Source organism: Myotis myotis, unplaced genomic scaffold (genome assembly GCF_014108235.1).
Source record: "Myotis myotis isolate mMyoMyo1 unplaced genomic scaffold, mMyoMyo1.p scaffold_m19_p_50, whole genome shotgun sequence".
In the NCBI taxonomy this organism is placed as follows: Eukaryota; Metazoa; Chordata; class Mammalia; order Chiroptera; family Vespertilionidae; genus Myotis; species Myotis myotis.
In genome coordinates this window covers 830,225-851,180 of record NW_023416358.1, presented here as the reverse complement: position 1 = coordinate 851,180, position 20,956 = coordinate 830,225, and the positions used below count along the sequence as shown (strand labels likewise).

General features: G+C 55.0%; 1 protein-coding gene and 1 long non-coding RNA gene across 6 annotated transcripts in view; one reads left to right on the top strand and one right to left on the bottom strand.

The window, feature by feature from the left end:
- Nucleotides 1–8,435, bottom strand: part of CD99 (CD99 molecule (Xg blood group)) — a 31,666-nt gene extending 23,231 nt beyond the window's left edge. Inside the window, exon 1 of one of the 3 annotated variants that reach the window (XM_036311127.1) lies at nt 8,281–8,435. In XM_036311127.1, coding sequence (XP_036167020.1) covers nt 8,281–8,347 — 67 coding nt within the window. In that variant the 5' untranslated portion in view covers nt 8,348–8,435. The remainder of the gene's footprint in view (nt 1–8,280) is intronic. The other 2 variants (XM_036311125.1, XM_036311126.1) reach the window with 2 other exon arrangements.
- LOC118657296 lies at nt 7,643–17,561 on the top strand. 3 transcript variants are annotated; one of them, XR_004967976.1, is made up of 4 exons: nt 7,643–7,893; nt 10,328–10,484; nt 16,425–16,565; nt 17,088–17,561. It is a non-coding gene; the product is annotated as an uncharacterized LOC118657296 (long non-coding RNA). The 3 variants fall into 3 exon arrangements; XR_004967975.1 differs by lacking the exon at nt 10,328–10,484 and having other exon boundaries at nt 7,647–7,893; XR_004967977.1 differs by lacking the exons at nt 7,643–7,893; nt 10,328–10,484 and adding an exon at nt 8,839–8,918.
- The last annotated feature ends 3,395 nt before the right edge of the window (nt 17,562–20,956 follow it).

Sequence of the window (20,956 nt, the reverse complement as noted above, 5' to 3'; positions counted from 1 at the left end):
AATCATCCATCATGTCCACCTGTCCATCCATCCATCCATCCATCCATCCATCCATCCATCCATCCATCCATCCATTCATCCATCCATCAATACATCAATCATCTATCATGTCCATCTGTCCATCCATCCATCCATCCATTCATTCATCCATCCATCAATGCATCAATCATCTGTCATGTCCATCTGCCCGTCCATCCATCCATCCACCCATCCTCTCTCATGTCCACCCACACACCCCTCTACCCAGCATCTACCGCCTCCCCCTCGCACCCTCCCTCACTCCAGCCAAGTCCCCGCTCCTCAAGCCACTTCCTCAGCCGGTAGACACCCCACCCTCACCATCACGCAGCCCCCATCCCTGGGACGCAGCTGCTCATACCCCCCCCACTTCCCCCCTCCCCCTCCCCCTGAACCCCAACCACACCTTCCCTTTTCTGCCAAACACCCAACAGTTCTCCCGGCCGGACCCTTCCACCGGGCGAGGCCCACTTTCTGCTGATCACGCCGGAAAAGAAAACCCCAAAAAAACAATCGTTTTAACTCACAGTCTGCACGGAGGCCACACCCTTTCCGCACAAGAAGGCGGCGGATAAAAGCAGAAGTTGGCTGGTATTTAGTGCCTTCTTGCAGGACTTTAAAAAAATAATAAATCTATAGCCCTGCACGTCCGTTGGCTGCAGAGACGATAGAATTTATGGGTTCTGTGTCCACAGATAACGTCAGGCCACAAATTCCCTTTTCCTTTTTTTTTTTAACGCCCTATTATTATTACTTTTTGTTGTTGTTGTTGTTGTGGTTAATCCTGACCTGAGGATATTTTTGCATTGATCTTTTCCTTAATATTTTGTTTTCATTTTTTTCTTTCTTTCTTTTTTTTATTTTTAAATATATTATATTGATTTTTTAAAATATTTTATTGATTTTTTTACAGAGAGGCAGGGAGAGGGATAGAGAGTTAGAAACATCGATGAGAGAGAATCATCGATCAGCCTCCTCCTGCACACCCCCCACTGGGGACGTGCCCGCCACCAAGGTCCATGCCCTTGGCTGGAATTGAACCCGGGACCCTTCAGCCCGCAGGCCGACGCTCTACCCACTGAGCCACACCGGTCAGGCCTACGCCCTATTATTATTATTATTTTGTTGTTGTTGTTGTTGTGGTTAATCCTCACCTGATATTTCTGCACTCATCTTTTTCCTAATATTTTATTTTTATTTCTTTTCTTAAATAGAATAATATATGTAATAAACATTATTGCCTCAAGAAAAAAAACGATTTTAGCCCTGGCTGGTGTGGCTCAGTGGATAGAGCGCCAGCCTGCGGACTGCAGGGTCCCGGGTTCGATTCCCGGCCAAGGGCACAGGCCCGGGTTGCGGGCTCAACCCCCAGTGCGGGGCGTGCAGGAGGCGGCCGGTCCGCGATTCTCTCTCATCTTTGATCTCTCTCTCCCTCTCCCTTCTCTAAAAATCAGTAAAAGTGTATTTTAATAAAAAAAGAGAAACGATTTTAAACTATCATCATGTCACCTGCAAACCCCCACCCATTCCTCAAGAAAAACGACCTTAACTAGAATAATGATGTGACCGGCCATAAACATTCATATTTCAAGAGGAAAAAGCAAAAGGCATTTTAAAGTTTAATAATATTACAGAGAGGAATGGGAGAGGGATGGAGGGTTAGAAACGGGGAAGAGAGAGAAGCATCGATCGGCTGCCTCCTGCGCGCCCCCTATTGGGGATCAACCCCATAACCGAGGTCCGCGCCCTTGACCGGGAATCGAACCCGGGACCCTGCAGTCCGCCGGCCGGCGCTCTACCCACTGGGCCACACCATCATGGCACCCATGAAAGAGAGAAATAAAAGCCTATGCAAGTCCCGAGGAAGAAATCACTCAGGAATGGTTTTAAATAATAATTAATAATAATAATAATTAATAATAATAATAATAATAATATGAAGTGATAAGAAAAAATAGCCAATAGCAGCGCTTCAAGCCATAGAACAGAGAACTCGAAAGGCACCAATATGTCGCCATCGATATTTATCTCCTGCAGACGAGGCGCCTAGAACCCTAAGAAATGCAAAAATAAAATAAATAAAATAAAATAAAATAAAATAATAAAATAAAACAAAATAAAATAAAAATAAAATAAAATAAAATAATAAAATTAAATAAAATAAATAAAATAAAAATAAAATAATAAAATAAAATAAATAATAAAATAAAATAAAACAAAATAAAATAAAATAAAATAAATAAAATAAAAATAAATAAAATAATAAAATAAAATAATAAAATAAAATAAAATAATAAAATAAAATAAAATAATAAATATAATAAAAATAAAATAAAATAATAAAATAAAATTAAATAAAATAAATAAAATAAAATAATAAAATAAAATAAAAAAATAAAATAAAATAAAATAAAATAAAAATAAAATTCGCTGTCCGTCACTCCTTCTCGAACGGCCGCCCCTTAAAAAATCACCCTGGGAACCATTGATTTTTAGAGAGAGAGAGAGAGAGAAACATCGACATGAGAGAGACACCTCGATGGGCTGCCTCCTGCACGCCCCGCCCCCCCACCCCCGACCAGAGCCCGGGCCGGGGATCAAGCCCACAACCCGGGCATGTGCCCTTGAGCAGGAATCGAACCCGGGACCCTCTGGTCTGCAGGCCGACGCTCTACCCACTGAGCAGCACCGGCCGGGGCCAGGCACATCGCTTCGGGTCTGCGTCCAAGTCCCTGGGAGGCCCCCCGGGTGTTGCTGCAGGAACAGAGGAAGCAGGAATTCCGGGCGCCTGGCGTGAGCATGACTCATCTTTTCCCAGCATCCCCTGCTCGGGAATGTCAGGGGCGGCCGCTCCCTCCGTCCGCACCGGACGATGAACACTGCGGGGCCCCGGCCGGTGTGGCTCAGTGGGTAGAGCGCCGGCCTGCGGGCCGAAGGGTCCCGGGTTCGATTCCCGGTCAAGGGCACAGGCCCCGGGTTGTGGGTTCGACCCCCAGTAGTGGGCGTGCAGGAGGCAGCCGGTCCCTGATTCTCTCTCATCGTGGATGTTTCTATGTCTCTCCTTCTCCCTCTCCCTTCCTCTCTGAAATCAATACAAATAAATTTTAAAAAAAAATACACAAAAAAAAAAAGGGCCCTCGCCGGTGTGGCTCAGTGGGTAGAGCGCCGGCCTGCGGACGGAAGGGTCCCGGGTTCGATTCCCGGCCAAGGGCAGGTACCTGGGTTGCGGGCGCATCCCCAGTGGGGGGCGTGCAGGAGGCGGCTGATCGATGATTCTCTCTCATCATCGATGTTTCTAACTCTCTGTCCCTCTCCCTTCCTCTCTGCAAAAAACGAATAAAATATATATTTTTTTAAAAAATCGACAAACGACAAGTGCTGGCGAGGATGCGGAGAGAAGGGAACCCTTGTTTGCTGCTGGCGGGAAGGCCGATGGGAGCAGCCACCCTCGAGAACAGGATGGCGTTTCCCCAAATAATTAAACACGGATCTGCCATTGGACCCAGGGACCCCACTTCTAGGGAATAGATCCCCAGAAACCAGAAACACCCATCAGAAAAGGCATGGGCTCCCCTATGTCCATCGCAGCGCCATTGACAATCGCTAAGATCTGGAAACAGCCCAGCTGCCCATTGGCCCCACGAGTGGATTAAAAAACAGCTGAGGTCCACGGACACCGTGGAATACTATGCAGCCCTGAAAAAGGTAGGGCCTCTTACCCTTTGAGACCGCACGGAGGGACCTGGAGAGCAGGATGCTGAGAGACATAGGCCGGCCGGCCGGAGAGAGACACGGATCCCCTGATCTCTCTCATGGAGCCCTGGCCGGTGTGGCTCAGTGGGTAGAGCGTCGGCCTGCGGACGGAAGGGTCCCGGGTTCGATTCCCGGTCAAGGGCATGGGCCTGGGTTGCGGGCACATCCCCAGTGGGGGGCGTGCAGGAGGCGGCTGATCGATGCTTCTCTCTCATCGATGTGTCTAACTCTCTATCCCTCTCTTTTTCTCTATAAAAAAAAATCGATAAAAATATATATATTTAAAAAAAAACAGACTCATCGATACAGAGAACAGAGGGGCAGCGGGCAGAGGCGAGGCAGGCAGTCCGCTGGACACATTGATTGATTTTTAAATATATTTGTTATTGATTTCAGAGAGAGGAAGGGAGAGGGAGAGAGACATTAAAGATGAGAGAGAATCACGGACCGGCCGCCCCCTGCACGCCCCCTGCTGGGGATCGAGCCCACAACCCGGGCATGTGCCCTTGACCGGGAATCGAACCCGGGACCCTTCAGTCCGCAGGCCGACGCTCTACCCACTGAGCCACACCGGCCGGGGCCCCATTCTCCCCTTGAACGCGGCCCACCCACCGGCCTGGACTCGCAGCCCGTGCACCGGCCTTCAATGGGCTTTTTTTTGCAAAAACTCTGCTTTGTGGTTTGCCTCCACCTCCCCCGGTGCGTACAGAGGAAGTATCATGTTTCCTGTTTCGGAGATTTGGATTTAAAAAAAAAAAAAAAGCAAAATTTTAATATGACTCGTGAGGCCACACCAGGGATGGTGGCAAAACTGAGTCATCCTGAGATAAAGCCGAAACACACCCATCTGTTACTCTCCCAAAACTGGGGGGGTGGGGGGGTGGGGGGCTGGGGGAGGGGGAGGGAGAACCCAGCAATGCAAAGAATTAAAACAGGAATTTCAAGAAAGGGAACTCCTGGGCCAGACCAGCTGGAGAGAGGAATGGGCCCTGGCCGGTTTGGCTCAGTGCATGGAGTTTATCGGCCCAGGGACTGAAGGGTCCCGGGTTCGATTCCCGGTCCAGGGCACATGCCTGGGTTAGGGGCTCCATCCCCAATGTGGGGGGGCGTGCGGGAGGCAGCCGATCCATGATTCTCACTCATCATTGATTGTCTGATTCTCTCTCCCTCTCCCTTCCTCTCTGAAATCAATGAAAAAATATATAATTTTTTTTAATGCCCTGGCCGGTGTGGCTCAGTGGATAGAGCGTCAGCCCTCAGACACAAGGGTCCCGGGTTCGATTCCCGGTCCAGGGCACAGGCCCCGGGGTTGCAGGCTCGACCCCCAATAGGGGGCGTGCAGGAGGCAGCCGATCCATGATTCTCTCTCATCCTGGATGCTTCTCTCTCTCCCCTTCTTCTCTGTAAAAATCAATAAAAAATGCATTAAATATATTAAATATCTCTCTGGCCTCTGAACGAGGCGACGTAGGACCAGGAACACCCAGGGAAGGCCGGCCAGTCTGCAAAGACACATCCTCCCACCCAGTCATCCCCGCAGGCGGGCCCTTCTCCCCGAAAACTGACCCTCGTGATTGGAAAAAAGGGGGTGAAGGGGGAGGAGGAGGAGGAGCTGGATCTCCACGGGGGTGTCCCTGTGTCTCCCCCTGAAGGAAACGTCGGCTGGAAAATCAGACTCAGAGGATCCTGGACGGAACCCAGCCAGGACCCCTCCCTCCAGGGTCGATGGGCCCAAGGGAAGCCACAGGGTCAATTCTTTCCCTAAAATGAGATCAGGGCCTCCGTCCCTGGGGGAGGCGGCCCCGGAGACACCCGGCCACGGAGAGTTTGGTGTTTTTTTTTAAAAAATATATATATTTTTATTGATTTCAGAGAGAGGAAGGGGGGAGGGAGAGAGAGACAGAAACATCCATGACGAGAGGGAAGCATGGGTCGGCCGCCTCCTGCAGGCCCCTCAGTGGGGATCGAACCCACAACCCCGGGCAGGTGCCTTTGACCGGAAATCGAACCCAGGACCCAGCAGTCCGCAGGCCGATGCTCTGTCCACTGAGCCACACCGGCCAGGGTCCCTGAGAGTTTTATAAATTCTGCCACAACCCGGCCGGTGTGGCTCAGTGGTTGAGCGTCCACCTAGGAACCAGGAGGTCCCGGGTTCGATTCCTGGTCAAGGGCTCATGCCTGGGTTGCGGGCTGGATCCCCAGTAGGGGGCGTGCAGGAGGCGGCCGGTCCATGATTCTCTCTCTCCATCGCCCTCTCCCTTCCTGTCTAAAATCAATAAAAATATTTCTTTAATAAAAAGAGAAATGATTTTGTTGGTGGGGCAGTCCCGTGGGATGAGGAAGGACATGTAGGAACGAGAGAGAGAGAGAGAGAGAGAGACGTCCCCCATGAGTCAGGTGTCATTTTTCCAGATGCCTCCTCTCTCGTTCCTGCCATTTCTGGTCCCAGAAGTATGTCCACCGCCCATCTGACCATCCGTCCATCGGACCATCCGACCATCCGTCCATCCGTCCATCCGCCCTCCGCCCATCTGACCATCCGCCTATCCGCCCATCGGACCATCCATCCATCCGACCATCCGCCGATCTGACCATCCGCCTATCCGCCCATCGGACCATCCATCCATCCGTCCATCCGACCATCCGTCCATCCGCCCATCCGTCCATCCGCCCATCCGTCCATCCACCCATCCGCCCATCCGTCCATCCGTCCATCCGCCCATCCGACCATCGGCCCATCCCCCCATCCGCCCATCCAACCGGCCCTGAAACTCCACGCCCGCCCCCTGGCCCCATAAACGAATGGCTGTTTATTACATAATAAACAATCAGGCAGCGGTTAAACTCCTGGAGAAAGTTATCAAACGCCACACCCGGTGGCTCGCCGGCCACCACCTCAAAGTTCCTTTAAAAAGCAGAGCGAGGGGGGGAGGAAGGAAGGAAGGGACGAAGGGGCAGACAATACCCCAACTTTCCTTATTATTTTTTAAAAAATATATTTTGTTGATTTTTTTTTACAGAGAGGAAGGGAGAGGGATAGAGAATCAGAAACATCCATGCGAGAGACACATCGATCAGCTGCCTCCTGCACGCCCCCCACTGGGGATGTGCCCGCAGCCAAGGTCCATGCCCTTGACCGGGAATCGAACCCGGGACCCTTCAGTCCGCGGGGCGACGCCGTACCCACTGAGCCACACCGGCCAGGGCTCCACTCTCCCTTTAAAAAGAAGGGAGGGGGGAAGGGAAGGAGGGAAGGAGGGGCAGACAAGACCCGATCCAGCTTCCATTTTAAAAAGGAGAAAGAAAATCGCAAACTTGGAATTGGCCGGGATGGCGGCGCGGCGGCGGGGGGGGGGGGGGGGGGGGGGGGAGGGAGGCGGGGAAGCGCCTGGTTTCCCTCCTCGGAAAACTTTGCGTTTCCTGAATGCTCTCTCCTTTGCAACATTGTATCCAATGGGACCCTGTCCTGTCTCCCCCCCCCCCCTCCCCCCCGGGAAACCCCGTTTCCGGAATCCTCTCCTTGCAACATTGTATCCAGAGAGGGTCCAATTAGCAACATTGTATCCACCGAGGGCCCGGTGGCAACATTGTATCCATTTGAGGACCCGTTCCGGTCTTTTCTCCGGGAAACCCCGTTTCCGGAATCCTCTCCTTGCAACATTGTATCCACCGAGCCCCCCCGTTGGCAACATTGTATCCGTTGCTTCTCTGTCTCCAGACCAGTGCGCCCCCTCCCCCCGGGCCCCCCTCCACCCGCCACCCCCGCCAGCGCTCGGATCCCGGCGTCCCGGAGACACTCGGCGAGTTTGAGACCGTGTTTCTCCACGTGTTTCTGCCCGTGTCCAGGGCGGACTGTTTGTCTAACCTTCCCCCGCCTCCCGCCCAGCCCGGCTGTCAGGCTCCCGAGCCGCGTCCAAATTTAGGCCGGAGAGGCCGGGCGTGGCTGCGCGCGCGCCCCAGAACAAAGGCGCGCGCTTCGGGGGAGAACCCGGCCCACGCGGGGTGGGAGGGGGGCGCCCCAAAGCGGGTCCCCCCGAACCCCACGGAGTTCGGAAACCGAATTGCACCGCTCCCAGGCCTGGCGACTGACTATTCGGAGCTGGGGATTTTGAGAAAAAAAAGGTGAGGATTCGCGCGGCCCAGGGAAAAAAAAAAGTTGCAGGAAACTCACTCGGCTGCCTCCTCGGGGCGTCGGCCACGCGTGGGCACCCCGAGTCGCTCCCGGCGGCGGCGGAGAGAGCGCAGGGGGCCCCCGTGCGCTCCCCATGAGGGTCCCATCCCACCCCGTGCGCCCCCGTCAACTTCGCGCGCCCCCCCTTCCGTTCCCAGGACCCCTTCGCGCCCGGGCCCGTCCTCAGCGCGCCCACCCACCCCGTGCGCCCCTCCCCAAGACCCTCCCCTACGCGGTGCGCCCCCCAAGACCCTCTCCCACCCCGTGCGCCCTCCGCCTTCCCCTGGGACCTGGTCCCCCCCCACTGGGTCCCCCCAACAGCCCGGCCGCGCGCTCACCTTGGCCGGACACCCGAGCGTCCAGGAGGCCGATCAGCAGCAGCGCGAGGACCGCCCAGCGCGCCATGGTGAGCCCGGTGCGCGCACAAGGCAGGATCCTCAGTCTCCAGGGCGCGGGGCGGCGGTGCCGGGGGACAGACCCCACCCCCCACCCCCGACACACACCCCACCCCGCCCCGCCCCGGCCCAGGGCGGAGCCGGCGGCTGGTGGAGGCGAAGGGGCGCGGCCCTGGCGCCCTGTCCCGTCTGCCCCCGGGGCCCCGCCTGTGGCCGACCGGGTCCCGCTGCTGGGTGCGCGCACGGAGCTGGGGGAGGGGTGGGGGGAGCGGGCCGGGTCTCCCCCTGGATGGCTGAGCCGAGAAAAAGTTGGGGGACCTCTATCTGCTGCGAACGGGGACCCCCGGGTTCCCCCAAAAGTGTCCGGGAGGGACCCGATCCCCATAATTTCTCCTCCAAACCCCGCCCCTCCTTAAGGCGCACCCTGCGCCCTCCACACGCTCCCTGCTCATCAAACTGGGGGGGGGGGGGCCGGGAGGGGACCCCCCTCTTCTCTCCACAGCCCCATCCAAGCTCCAACGGGACCTCCTTCCAGCCCCGTGGGGCCAGGGAGAGCGAGTGAAAGGCTCTATCTTTTGGGGGTAGGTGGGGCGGTCGCCCCCTAACTGCCCTCCCCTGCCGGCCTGATCGCCCCTAACTGCCCTCCCCTTCCGGCCTGATCGCCCCTAACTGCCCTCCCCTGCCAGCCTGATCACCCCCAACTGCTCTCCCCTGCCGGCCTGATCACCCCTAACTGCCCTCCCCTGCTGGCCTGATCGCCCCTAACTGCTCACCCCTGCCGGCCTGATCGCCCCTAACTGCCCTCCCCTGCCGGCCTGATCGCCCCTAACTGCTCTCCCCTGCCGGCCTGGTCAGCCCCTACTGCGCTCCCCCTTCTGGCCTGATTACCCCCCTAACTCTGCTCTCCCCGGCGGCCTGCTGGTCGCCCCTAACTGCGCTCCCCTGATGGCCTGAATCGCCCCTAACCGCCTCGCCCTGCCGGCCCGATAGCCCTAACGCCCGCCCCGGCCGGCCTGATCGCCCCTACCGCTCTCCCCTGCCGGCCTGATCGCCCCTAACTGCTACTGCTCCCCATGCCGACCTGATCGCGCCCTAACTGCCCTCTCCCCGGCCGGCCTGATCGCCCCTAACTGGTGCTCCCCCTGCCGACCTGATCGCCCCTAACTGCTCTCCCCTGCCGGCCTGATCCCCAACTGCTCTCCCCTGCCGGCCTGGTCGCCCCCTAACTGCTCTCCCCTGCCGGCCTGGTCGCCCCTAAATGCTCTCCCCTTCTTGGCCTGATTACCCATAACTGCTCTCCCTTTGCCGGCCTGGTCGCCCCTAACTGCTCTCCCCCTGCTGGCCTGATCGCCCCCAACCGCCCTCCCTGCGGCCCGATCGCCCCCCTAACTGCCCTCCCCTGCCGGCCTGATCGCCCCTAACTGCTCTCTCCCCTGCCGGCCTGATCACCCCCAACTGCTCTCCCCTGCCGGCCTGATCACCCCCAACTGCTCTCCCCTGCCGCCTGATCGCCCCTAACTGCTCTCCCCTGCAGGCCTGATCGCCCCTAACTGCTCTCCCCTGCCGGCCTGATCGCCCCTAACTGCTCTCCCCTGCCGTCCTGATCGCCCCTAACTAAAGTACACACCCACCCCCCCCTCCCTCCCAGATTCCACACTCTGTTCCCGGCTCCCGTGGCTCTGGGTCCTTGCCATCCACCTGTTTATCTTGTTCATAGGATTCCACTGCGACTTTTAACCATTTTTTTAAAAATATATTTTATTGATTTTTTACAGAGAGGAAGGGAGAGGGGACAGAGAGTTAGAAACATCGATGAGAGAGAAACTTCGATCAGCTGCCTCCTGCACTCCCCCCACTGGGGATGAGCCCGCAACCAAGGTCCATGCCCTTGACCGGAATCGAACCCGGGACCCTTCAGTCCGCAGGCCGACGCGCTACCCACTGAGCCACACCGGCCAGGGCTCTTTTTTTTTTTTTTTTTTTTTTTAAGGAAAATGCTCAGCTTCAAATTTCTGCTCGAGTGTCCGCAGTGGGCGCCCAGCCAACATCTCAGGCCGTGAAATCGGCCTGAGTCACCCTCTGGCATCGCACCCGCCGGTCCGAGCCCAGGATCTGCGAGTGATTTGCACTTGGCTGCTCCTCCCGGGGTGACTCAGCCCCCGACAGACACACCCCAACCCCCCGTCCACCTCCCCCGCCCCCCAGTCCCAGCCCTGCTGAGCCAGCAGCTGTCACTCAAGATGGAGGGCGGAAGGGATTGGGGGAGGCGGGCCAGAGGGGGTGGGACACGCAGGCCACGCCCACCTGGGGTGTCTGACAGGCACAGGAGCCGGACAGGGGACAGAGGACAGAATCTAAAAAGGTAGTTTCAGGCCTGGCCGGTGTGGCTCAGTGGGTAGAGCGTCAGCCTGCAGACTGAAGGGTCCTGGGTTCGAATCCGGCCAAGGGCATGGACCTGGGTTGCGGGCACATCCCCAGTGGGCGGCGTGCAGGAGGCAGCTGGTCGATGTTTCTCTCTCATCGATGTTTCTAACTCTCTATTCCTCTCCCTTCCTCCCTGTGAAAAAATCAATAAAATATATTTTAACAAAATATACAGTTGCAGGGAGGAAAACAAGAAGCAACTCTGCCTTTGAAAGTGTTACTTTTATTGATTTTGGATTTATTTTTCTTGATTTCAGAGAGGAAGGGAGAGAGAGAGAAATATCAGGGATGAGAGAGAATCATGGACCGGCTGCCTCCTGCACGCCCCCTACTGGGTACCGAGCCCGCAACCCGGGCATGTGCCCTTGACCGGGAATCGAACCCTTGGCCCTTTGGTTTATGAGGGGATGCTCTAACCACTGATCCACACCGCTGTCCCGTGTTTGGCACGCGTGCCAGGGGTTGCCCACCCCTAATCTATACGCATAAAAGAGTCATATGCTTATTAGACTGGGAGACCTTCCAAACATCCTTCCGGACAAAGCTGGGGGCGTGGCCAGCCTGCAAACCACTCCCATAGGGACCCCAGCCCCTCGCCCAGGCCGGCCACACCCCCCGGGGGTGAACCCCACCCCAATGGGGGTGTGGCCAGCCTGCAAACCACCCCAGCCCCCTGCCCAGGCTGGCCACGCTCCCCAAGGGGCCCCCCACCCTGATCCGGAACCCCCTTCAGGCCAGACCTGCCGGCCCCCACCCATGCACCAGGCCTCTATCTATCCTAAGAAAAGGGTAATATGCTAATTAGACCGGGAGACCTTCCGGACATCCTTCCGGACAAAGCCATGGTGGCTTGGCCGAGGCAGAGGTCGTTAGGGGCGATCAGGCCAGGAGGGGAGGGAAGTTGGGGGGGAGCAGGCCAGCAGGCAGAGTGGTTAGGGGCGATCAGGCAGGCAGGTGAGCAGTTAGGAGCCAGCAGTCCTGGATTGCGAGAGGGATCGGGCCTAAGCCGGCAGTCGGACATCCCCCGAGGGGTCCCGGTTTGGAGAGGGCGCAGGCCGGGCTGAGGGAGACCCCCCCTCTTCTTCTCCTCCCCCCCCAACCCCGTGCATGAATTTCATGCACCGGGCCTCTAGTATGTATATGTATATACATTTTGATGTATTCATGCCTTTCATTTCTCTATTCTGTGTCTTGAAACTCTACTTGCCGTTTTCATCCCTTTCACTTCCTGTCATTATTATGATTATTTTAAACAATTTCTTTTTCTGTCTTTTTTTAATTTATTTTTTAATATATTTATTGGTTTTTCACAGAGAGGAAGGGAGAGGGATAGAGAGAAACATGGATCAGCTGCCTCCTGCACGCCCCCCACTGGGGATGTGCCCACAACCCAGGTACGTGCCCTTGACCGGGAATCGAACCCGGGACCCTTCAGTCCGCCGGCCGAGGCTCTATCCACTGAGCCACACCGGCCAGGGCTGTTTTAAACAATTTCTTAGTGAATTCTTCCTCGGTTTGCCCGCGGCCCCTTCTGTTCTCTTATATTTTCTCGTTCGTGGACGCCGCCGTCTTCTTTGGCAGCGACGGCAGACCAAGGGAGTGGCCTCGTAGGGCCCTTCCGATAGAATAGGAGTTCGCTTTCTGAAGAAGAAGAATTCTGTGTCTCGATGGGGGCGGGGAGGGGGGGGCATCAGGGTTGTAGAGATGCTTAGGGGGTGCCCCGGCCAAGGAAAGTTGGGGAACCACCGATCTACGCAGAAGGAAGAGGAAACTTGCTTGATCTTCGATCTTGGGGACATTTCTGGTGAGTTTTACCACCCACTGGGGAACAGCGAGGACGTCCTTCCGAACGTCCTTCCGGACGTCCTTCCGGACAAAGCCATGGTGGTGGGGCTGAGGCGGAGGCTGTTAGGGGCGACCAGAGAGAGAGAGAGAGAGAGAGAGAGAGAGAGAACGACCCAGGACGCTGTCCCCCCTCCCCCTTACCCCCTCCCTTATCTGATGGGCTATGACTCATCCTCAGAGTCTGTTGTTTTGTTACCACCGTCTCCACGGAGACCTGGGGTTCCCCTAAAAGTGGCTGCTTTTTTGCCACAAAAACAAAAACAAAAAAAATTACACGATGGAGACTCAGAGGATCTGCTCAGCTGCCGTGAAAAAAAAATAATAAACATATTTTTGTTGATTTCAGGGAGGAAGGGAGAGGGAGAGAGAGATGGAAACATCCAGGAGGAGAGAGAACCCTGGACCGGCCGCCTCCCGCACGCCCCCTGCTGGGCAGTTGCGATTTTGTTTGTTGTTTTTATTCAACGAAAGAAATGAAGGTGTGAGGTCAGGGAGTGGACTTATTTTAAGAGTCAGATCATAGATATATTTATTTTTTAACTTATTTGTATGGATTTCAGAGAGGAAGGGAGAGGGAGAGAGAGATGGAAACATCATCGATGATGAGAGAGAACCCTGGACCGGCCGCCTCCTGCACGCCCCCTACTGGTTGGGGATGGAGCCTGCAACCCGGGCCTGTGCCCTTGACTGGGAATCGAACCCAGGACCCTTCAGTCTGCAGGCCGACGCTCTATCCACTGAACCACACCGGCCAGACTGCAAAGCATGTCTTTATGGCAATCGGCCGACTATGAAAGCAGAATCTGAGATCCTCTCAGAGATGTTTGTCTTCTGCAAAGCCGTCCCCCTGAGAGACGATTCTAAGAACATCATCTTCCTTGTTTGTTCTGGGATAAAGTGGCTCTTCAAAGAGCAATTCCCTTTTCTACGTATTTTCTTTTTTTAAAAAAAATATTTTTTCTTGAGTTTTTTACAGAGAGGAAGGGAGAGGGATAGAGAGTTAGAAACATCGATGATGAGAGAGAAACATCGATTGGCTGCCTCCTGCACGCCCCCCACTGGGGATGTGCCCGCAACCAAGGTACATGCCCTTGACCGGACTTGAACCCGGGATCCTTCAGTCCGCAGGCTGACGCTCTGTCCACTGAGCCACACCGGTCAGGGCTGGCCACACAAATTCACAGCAGCTACTGCCAAGCCCAGGCAGCTTGGCCCCAATGCTAGATCCACTTATGGCTGGAAACTGATTAGCATTTTATTTTATTTCCTAGAGGCTCAGTGCACGAAATACATGCACATTGTGTCAGGGGAGGGTTCCCTCAGCCCAGCCTGCACCCTCTCCACTCCGGGACCCCTCGGGGGATGTCCGACTGCCGGTTTAGGCCCAATCCGTCTCACAATCCAGGACTGCTGGCTCCTAATCGCTGGACTGCCTGCCTGATCGCCCCTAACTGCTCCCCTGCTGGCCTGATCACCCCCTAACTGTACTGACCACCAGGGGTCAGACACTCCCACCGGTAGGTTCGCTTGCTGCTGGGGTCCGGCCGATCAGGACTGAGTGAGACGGCCGGACACACCCTGGAGCCCTCCCTCGGTCCCAGCCGGTCTGGCCAACCTCCCGCGTCCCTCCCCGGCCCCGATCGTGCACCCGTGGGGTCCGTCGGCTTGGCCTGCACCCTCTCGCAATCCGGGACCCCTCAGGGGATGTCAGAAAGCCGGTTTCAGCCCGATCCCGCAGGCCAGGCCGAGGGACCCCACTGGTGCACGAATTCGCGCACCCGGCCTCTGGTTTATGTATTTTTTTAAAAAATCAATTTCCCGTTTGGTCAGGGCCAAAAGCTTGGCTTCTCAAGGACACACCCAAAACCCAGACGACTCCTGGGAAGGAGGCCATGTAATCCCGGCCGCCCGTGAGCCAGAAATATCCCCAAAGGGCCTGGGGTTCTTCAATGGGGCTTCCTACCCCGCACACAGCTCCTCCCTCCATTGCATTCTTTCCTCCGGGTCCAGCGAGCGGCCGGACACAGGGACCCTTGTGTAAGGCCTGGTGTGTGTGGCTCCGTCTCCCGCGTGGGAAGCCGGCCGGGCCCAACCGCCTCCAGAATATTTCCATTTTTTCGAAAGGCATTCAGATTCTTGCTCGTTGCCCGTCTGCAAATAGAGGGTGTCCCAAAATTCACGCAAGAAGTCATTCTGACAGAAAGCACAGGTTTATAACTAAAAATTGTAAACTTTTTCTTGATTCATAAAGGACACAGTCTAGGGTTATGTATGGTATAGCACATCGGGTCACTGGCCTCCCCGGCTTTGCTGGCACAGACGCAAAGCCGCGGTCTTCATTGGTCTTCCTTGTCCCTGCTCCTGGGCCGTCATTGGTCCTTGGTGATGCTTATCGAATCGAAGGGATTGACATCTAAGGGCAACAGATATTAGAATCGGATTCAATAAACCGACTCAAATTAGGCTTTTATTTTTTGTTGTTGTTGTTGTCAATGGTCATGCAAAATTCAAATCTTGCGTGAATTTTGGGACACCCTATACATATATACACATATATACACATATACATATGTATACACATATATACATATATACATACATGTATTCATACATATATACACTGAGTGGCCAGATGATGATGACCACCCCAGTCAGTACAATGAAGCGAATTAGTTATGCAAATAATTAATAATAATGATAATAATAATAAACCTTGAGAGTATTTGCTTAGGACCATGGTCGGCAAACCCCGGCTCGCGAGCCACATGCGGCTCTTTGGCCCGTTGAGTGTGGCTCTTCCTAAGCCCTAGGCGTACCCTCATTACGTGAATAACAATGTACCTGCCTATATAGTTTAAGTTTAAAAAATTCGGCTCTCCAAAGAGATTTCAGTCGTCGTCCTGTTGATATTTGGCTCCGTTGACTCATGAGTTTGCCGACCACTGGCTGCCTTAGGGAGTTTTCAATATTCAGTGATTTTGGACGTGTCCATGAATGACCGATGGGTTGGCCATCGTGAGCTGGCCACTCAGGGTAAATCTTATTCTTCAAAAAGCGAACTCCTATTCACGCGGAGGAAGATTAAAAGGCCAGGAACTCGGTCTCCAGAAGCTTCCCAAGAACATGGCATCCAGGAAAGAGAGAAAAAAAAGATCCGAAGGACGGTGGGCGTAATGGGGAAGAAATCATTACGAAATTGTTAATAATAATAATAATAATAATAGTAATATGCCCTGGCTGGTGTGGCTCAGTGGATAGAGCGCCGGCCTGCGGACGGAAGGGTCCTGGGTTCGATTCCGGTCAAGGGCATGTACCTGGGTTGCGGGCACATCCCCAGTGGGGGGCGTGCAGGAGGCAGCTGATCGATGTTTCTCTCTCATCGATGTTTCTAGCTCTCTAGCCCTCCCCCTTCCTCTCGGTAAAAAATGAATAAAATGTATTTAAAAAAATAAAATAAAATATATTTTAATAATAATAATATGAAGGGATAAGAAAAAATCGCCAATGAAGACTCAAAACACAGAACAGAGAAGTGCGATGCATAAATACGTCACCATATCTGTTAATCTGCCTTAGATGAGGCCCCTAGAGCCATCACAAATGCAAAAAAAAATTCACTGTTAAGGCATGCTCTTTTTTTTACATTATTATTTACTTATTTCAGAGGAAAAGGGAGAGGGAGAGAGAGAAACATCCATGACGAGAGAGAATCATGGACCGGCTGCCTCCTGCACGGCCCCTACTGGTTGGGGATCGAGCCCGCAACCCGGGCCTGTGCCCTTGACCGGGAATCGAACCTGGGACCCTTCATTCCGCAGGCTGACGGTCTACCCACTGAACCACACCGGCCAGGGCTGTTCACTCGTTCTTGGGAACCACTGCCATAGAAGGAAGTGGCATTCATGTCTCCAAAAGGGGGTGGAAGAACGTTCTGGGCGCAGGAATTAGCACGTGCAAAGGTCCTGGGGTCAACGGGACGAGGGTGCCTGTGTGAGGGGAGGGTGGGGGGTGGAGTAGGGTGAACCCCATTCAGTCACTCCCCAAGTCTGAAAATGCCCCTTTGTCCCCAGAGAGCCATCTTTGCTTTTCTTTCTGTTTTTAAAAAGGCAGAATTATCCTTCCTTCCTCATTGACTTATTTATCTGTTTATTTTTTCACTAGAGGCGCGGTGCACGAATTCGTGCACAGGTGCGAGGGGGGGAGGAGGGGGCTGGCCGGCCGCCGGAGGAAGGAACCACGGGAGGGTCAGCAGGAGGTTGGCTGTGAGACCACACTGACCACCAGGGGGCAGCTCCTGTGTTGAGCGTCCACCCCCCCTGGTGGTCAGTGTGCGTCATAGCGACCGGTCGACCGGTCTTTCGGTTGCTTAGATTTTTATATATATGGAAGACTGAGGGATAATTTATTGCTATTATTATTATTATTATTATTTAATCCTTACCTGAGGATATTTTTATTTAATATATTTTTACTGATTTCAGAGAGCGAGAGAAAGATCTACGAGGAGAGAGAATCATGGACCGGCCGCCTCTTGCACGCCCCCCACTGGGGATGGAGCCCGCAACCCGGGCCTGTGCCCTTGACCGGGAATCGAACCCTGACCTCCCGGTTCCTAGGCCGACGCCAACCACTGAGCCACCCTGGCCGGACCGTGAAATCTCCTTTTGTCCGCCGTTCCTGGCCAACCGCCCGATGCCATCGTATTCTTCGCCGGGATGAAGAATGAGCCGCTCCGAACGCAAAGGGCCCGGTGGTTGACACCGAACATGAATCTCACCACTTAGGGAATAATTCAGTTGCATAATTTAAACAGCAAAACGCAATCCATCGTCCGCCCTCCGCTGGCCAAGGGCCGGCGAAGCCACTGTCCCCTCCTGGGACCCCAATCGGTAACCCGTTGGCGTTTGTCATGGAGCAGAAATAAACACCATATTTTTCTGGGGCTAATGAGACATCAGGCGTCTCTTTATCTTTTTAATAAGAAATAATAACTTTAAAAAGAGGGGGAACTTTTGCTGCCTCAGGGGAAACACTTATGAGAAACACAACCTCATGAAGAATCAGATTTCCTTTTTAATTCTTCTTCCCGGAAGCCCTGGCACATTAAATATTTAAAGCCAGGCCCGCCCGGCCAGTGCGGCTCAGTGGTTGGGCGCCGACCCTTTGAACCAGGAGGTCACGGTTCGATTTCCAATCAGGACACATGCCCGGGTTGGGGGTGGGGGGGGTCTCGGTCCCCACTAGGGGGCGTGCAGGAGGCCAGGGTTTTGGAGGAAGATTTGAGGCTTCCAAGTATAATTGCGATCCCCCCTCGTTACCCCCGCGAAGGGAATCACCACCCCCATCTCATTTCCTGTCTGAGCGGATGAGCCATTTTTGGACGGAATCCTATGGGATAAAAAGCCTAATATGCTAATGGTCCCGTCGGCCGGTCGGCCGGTCAACCAATCAAAGCGTAATATGCTAATGATATGCTAAGGCCGCTCAACTGCTCGCTGTGACGAGCACTGACCACCAGGGGGCAGACAGTCGACGGGTCGACCAGTCGCTGTGACGAGCACTGACCACCAGGGGGCAGACAGTCGACGGGTCGACCAGTCGCTATGACGTGCACTGACTACCAGGGGGCAGACAGTCGACGGGTCTACCAGTCGCTGTGACGTGCACTGACCACCAGGGGGCAGACAGTCGGCTGGTCGACCAGTCGCTGTGACGTGCACTGACCACCAGGGGGCAGACAGTCGGCTGGTCGACCAGTCGCTGTGACGTGCACTGACCACCAGGGGGCAGACAGTCGGCTGGTCGACCAGTCGCTATGACGTGCACTGACCACCAGGGGCAGACAGTCGGCTGGTCTACCAGTCGCTGTGACGTGCACTGACCACCAGGGGGCAGACAGTCGGCTGGTCGACCAGTCGCTATGACGTGCACTGACCACCAGGGGCAGACAGTCGGCTGGTCGACCAGTCGCTGTGACGTGCACTGACCACCAGGGGCAGACAGTCGGCTGGTCGACCAGTCGCTATGACGTGCACTGACCACCAGGGGGCAGACAGTCGACTGGTCTACCAGTCGCTGTGACGTGCACTGACCACCAGGGGGCAGACAGTCGACGGGTCAACCAGTCGCTGTGACGTGCACCGACCACCAGGGGACAGACGCTCTGACAGGCAGGTTAACTTGCTGCTGGGGTCCGGCCGATCGGGACTGAGCAAGATGGACTGGACACACCCTGGTGCCCTTCCCGCTCCCGATCGTGCACCCGTGGGGTTCCTCGGCATGGCCTGCACCCCCTTACAATCCGGGACCCCACGGGGGATGTCAGAGAGCCGGTTTCGGCCTGATCCCCGCAGGCCAGGCCAAGGGACCCCACTGGTGCACGAATTCGTGCACTGGGCCTCTAGCATGCATATAAGATCTTTGGTTGATCTCTTCTCGCCTCCCCCCTCCTGCTTCCCTCTGAGATTCATCCGTCTCTTCCATGTTCCCATGCCTGTGGTTTCCGCTCCTGCGTTGAGCGTCTGCCCCCTGGTGGTCAGCTCACGTCATAGCTAGCGATCGTACTACCGGTCCCCCGGTCGAACTCCTGAGGGGACCCTTTGCATATTAGCCTTTCATATATAGACTAGAGGCCCGGTGCACAAAATTCATGCATTGAGGGGGGGGTGGTTTCTGAGCTCAGCTTGCACCCTCTCCAATCAGGGACCCCTCGGGGGATGTCCGACTGCTGGTTTAGGCCCCATCCTTCTAGCAATCTGGGACCACTGGCTCCTAATAGCTCCACTGCCTGCCTGCCTGCCTGATCGCCCCTAATCACCCCCCTCACTGGTCCCCTGACGGCCTCATCGCCCCCTAACTGTCCCCCCTGCAGGCCTGATTGCCCCTAACCACCTCTGCCTCAGCCCCTGCCCCAACGGCTTTGTCCGGAAGGAAGTCGGACATCCGGAAGATGTCCGGTCGACTTGGTCTAATTAGCATATGGCCCTTTTATTAGTATGGATATAGACCGTTGTTGTTAATCCTCACCCAAGGGTCCTTTTCCATTGATTTTTAGAGAGCGTGGAAGGTGGGGAAGGAGAGACAGAGAGAAACATCGATGAGAGGCAGAGACATTGATTGGCGGCCTCCTGCACGCACCCCTGACTGGGGCCCCGGGAACCTACAACCACGCTACCCACCCTTCACCTGAATCGAACCCGGGCCCTTTCAGTCCGCGGGCGGACGCTCTACCCGCTGAGCCACACCGGCTAGAGCCGTATATTCCTATTCATTTCAGAGAGAGGGAGAGAGAGAGAGAAACATCCATGATGAGAGAGAACCATGGACCGGCTGCCTCCCGCAAGCCCCCTACTGGGAATGGAGCCCGCAACCCGGGCCTGTGCCCTTGACCGGGAATTGAACCCGGGACCTCCTGGTTCCCAGGTCGATCGATGCCCAACCACTGAGCCATACCAGCCGGGTTTCTCTCTGTTCTTTTAAGTCCCCATCATATCGACCCAACATCTAAAGGGCGTCCCAAAATGCACGCAAGAAGTAATTTTGATGGAAAACACAGGTTTATAATGAAAAATTGTAATTTTTTTATTGATTCATAAAGGACACAGTCTAGGGTTTATGGATGGAATAGCACCTTGGGTCCATGGCCTCCACAGCTTTGCTTACACAGATGCAAAGCCGCGGTCTTCGTTGGTCTTCCTGGTCCCTGCTCCTGGGCCATCATTGGTACTTGGTGATGCTGATCCAATCGAAGGGATTGACATCTAAGGGCAACAGATATGAGAATCTGATCCAATCAACTGGTTCAATAAACGGAGTCAAATCAGGCTTTTATGTTTTGTTGCTGCTGTTATTCATGTTCACGCCAAACTCAAATCTTGCGTGAATTTTGGGACACCCTCTCGTTTCCTGTGGGAGACCCTTCACGGTGGCGTCTCCTCAATCAGCGACCCCCATGACCCAAAAGCCACCGGAACCAGCACCATGTTCCGACCCAAAGGGAGACCCGGTGGCCACTCAGCCCAGAGCATCCCACCTGCCCAGACCCAGGTGAGCACCATCTGACCCCTTTTGACCTTGAGCAAAGCTACCTGGCAGGCGGCCTCTACCGCCATGCGCCACCAGGTGGCGCCAACACACAAGGAAAATCCAGGCGAGCCTTTGCAGCCCGCAAAGGGATTTTTTTTTAAAAAAATAAGAATTGCAATTAAGCCCTGGCCCGTGTGGCTCAGTGGATAGAGCGTCGGCCTGCGGACTGAGGGGTCCCGGGTTCGATTCCGGTCAAGGGCATGGACCTTGGTTGCGGGCACATCCCCAGCAGGCGGCGAGCAGGAGGCAGCTGGTCGATGCTTCT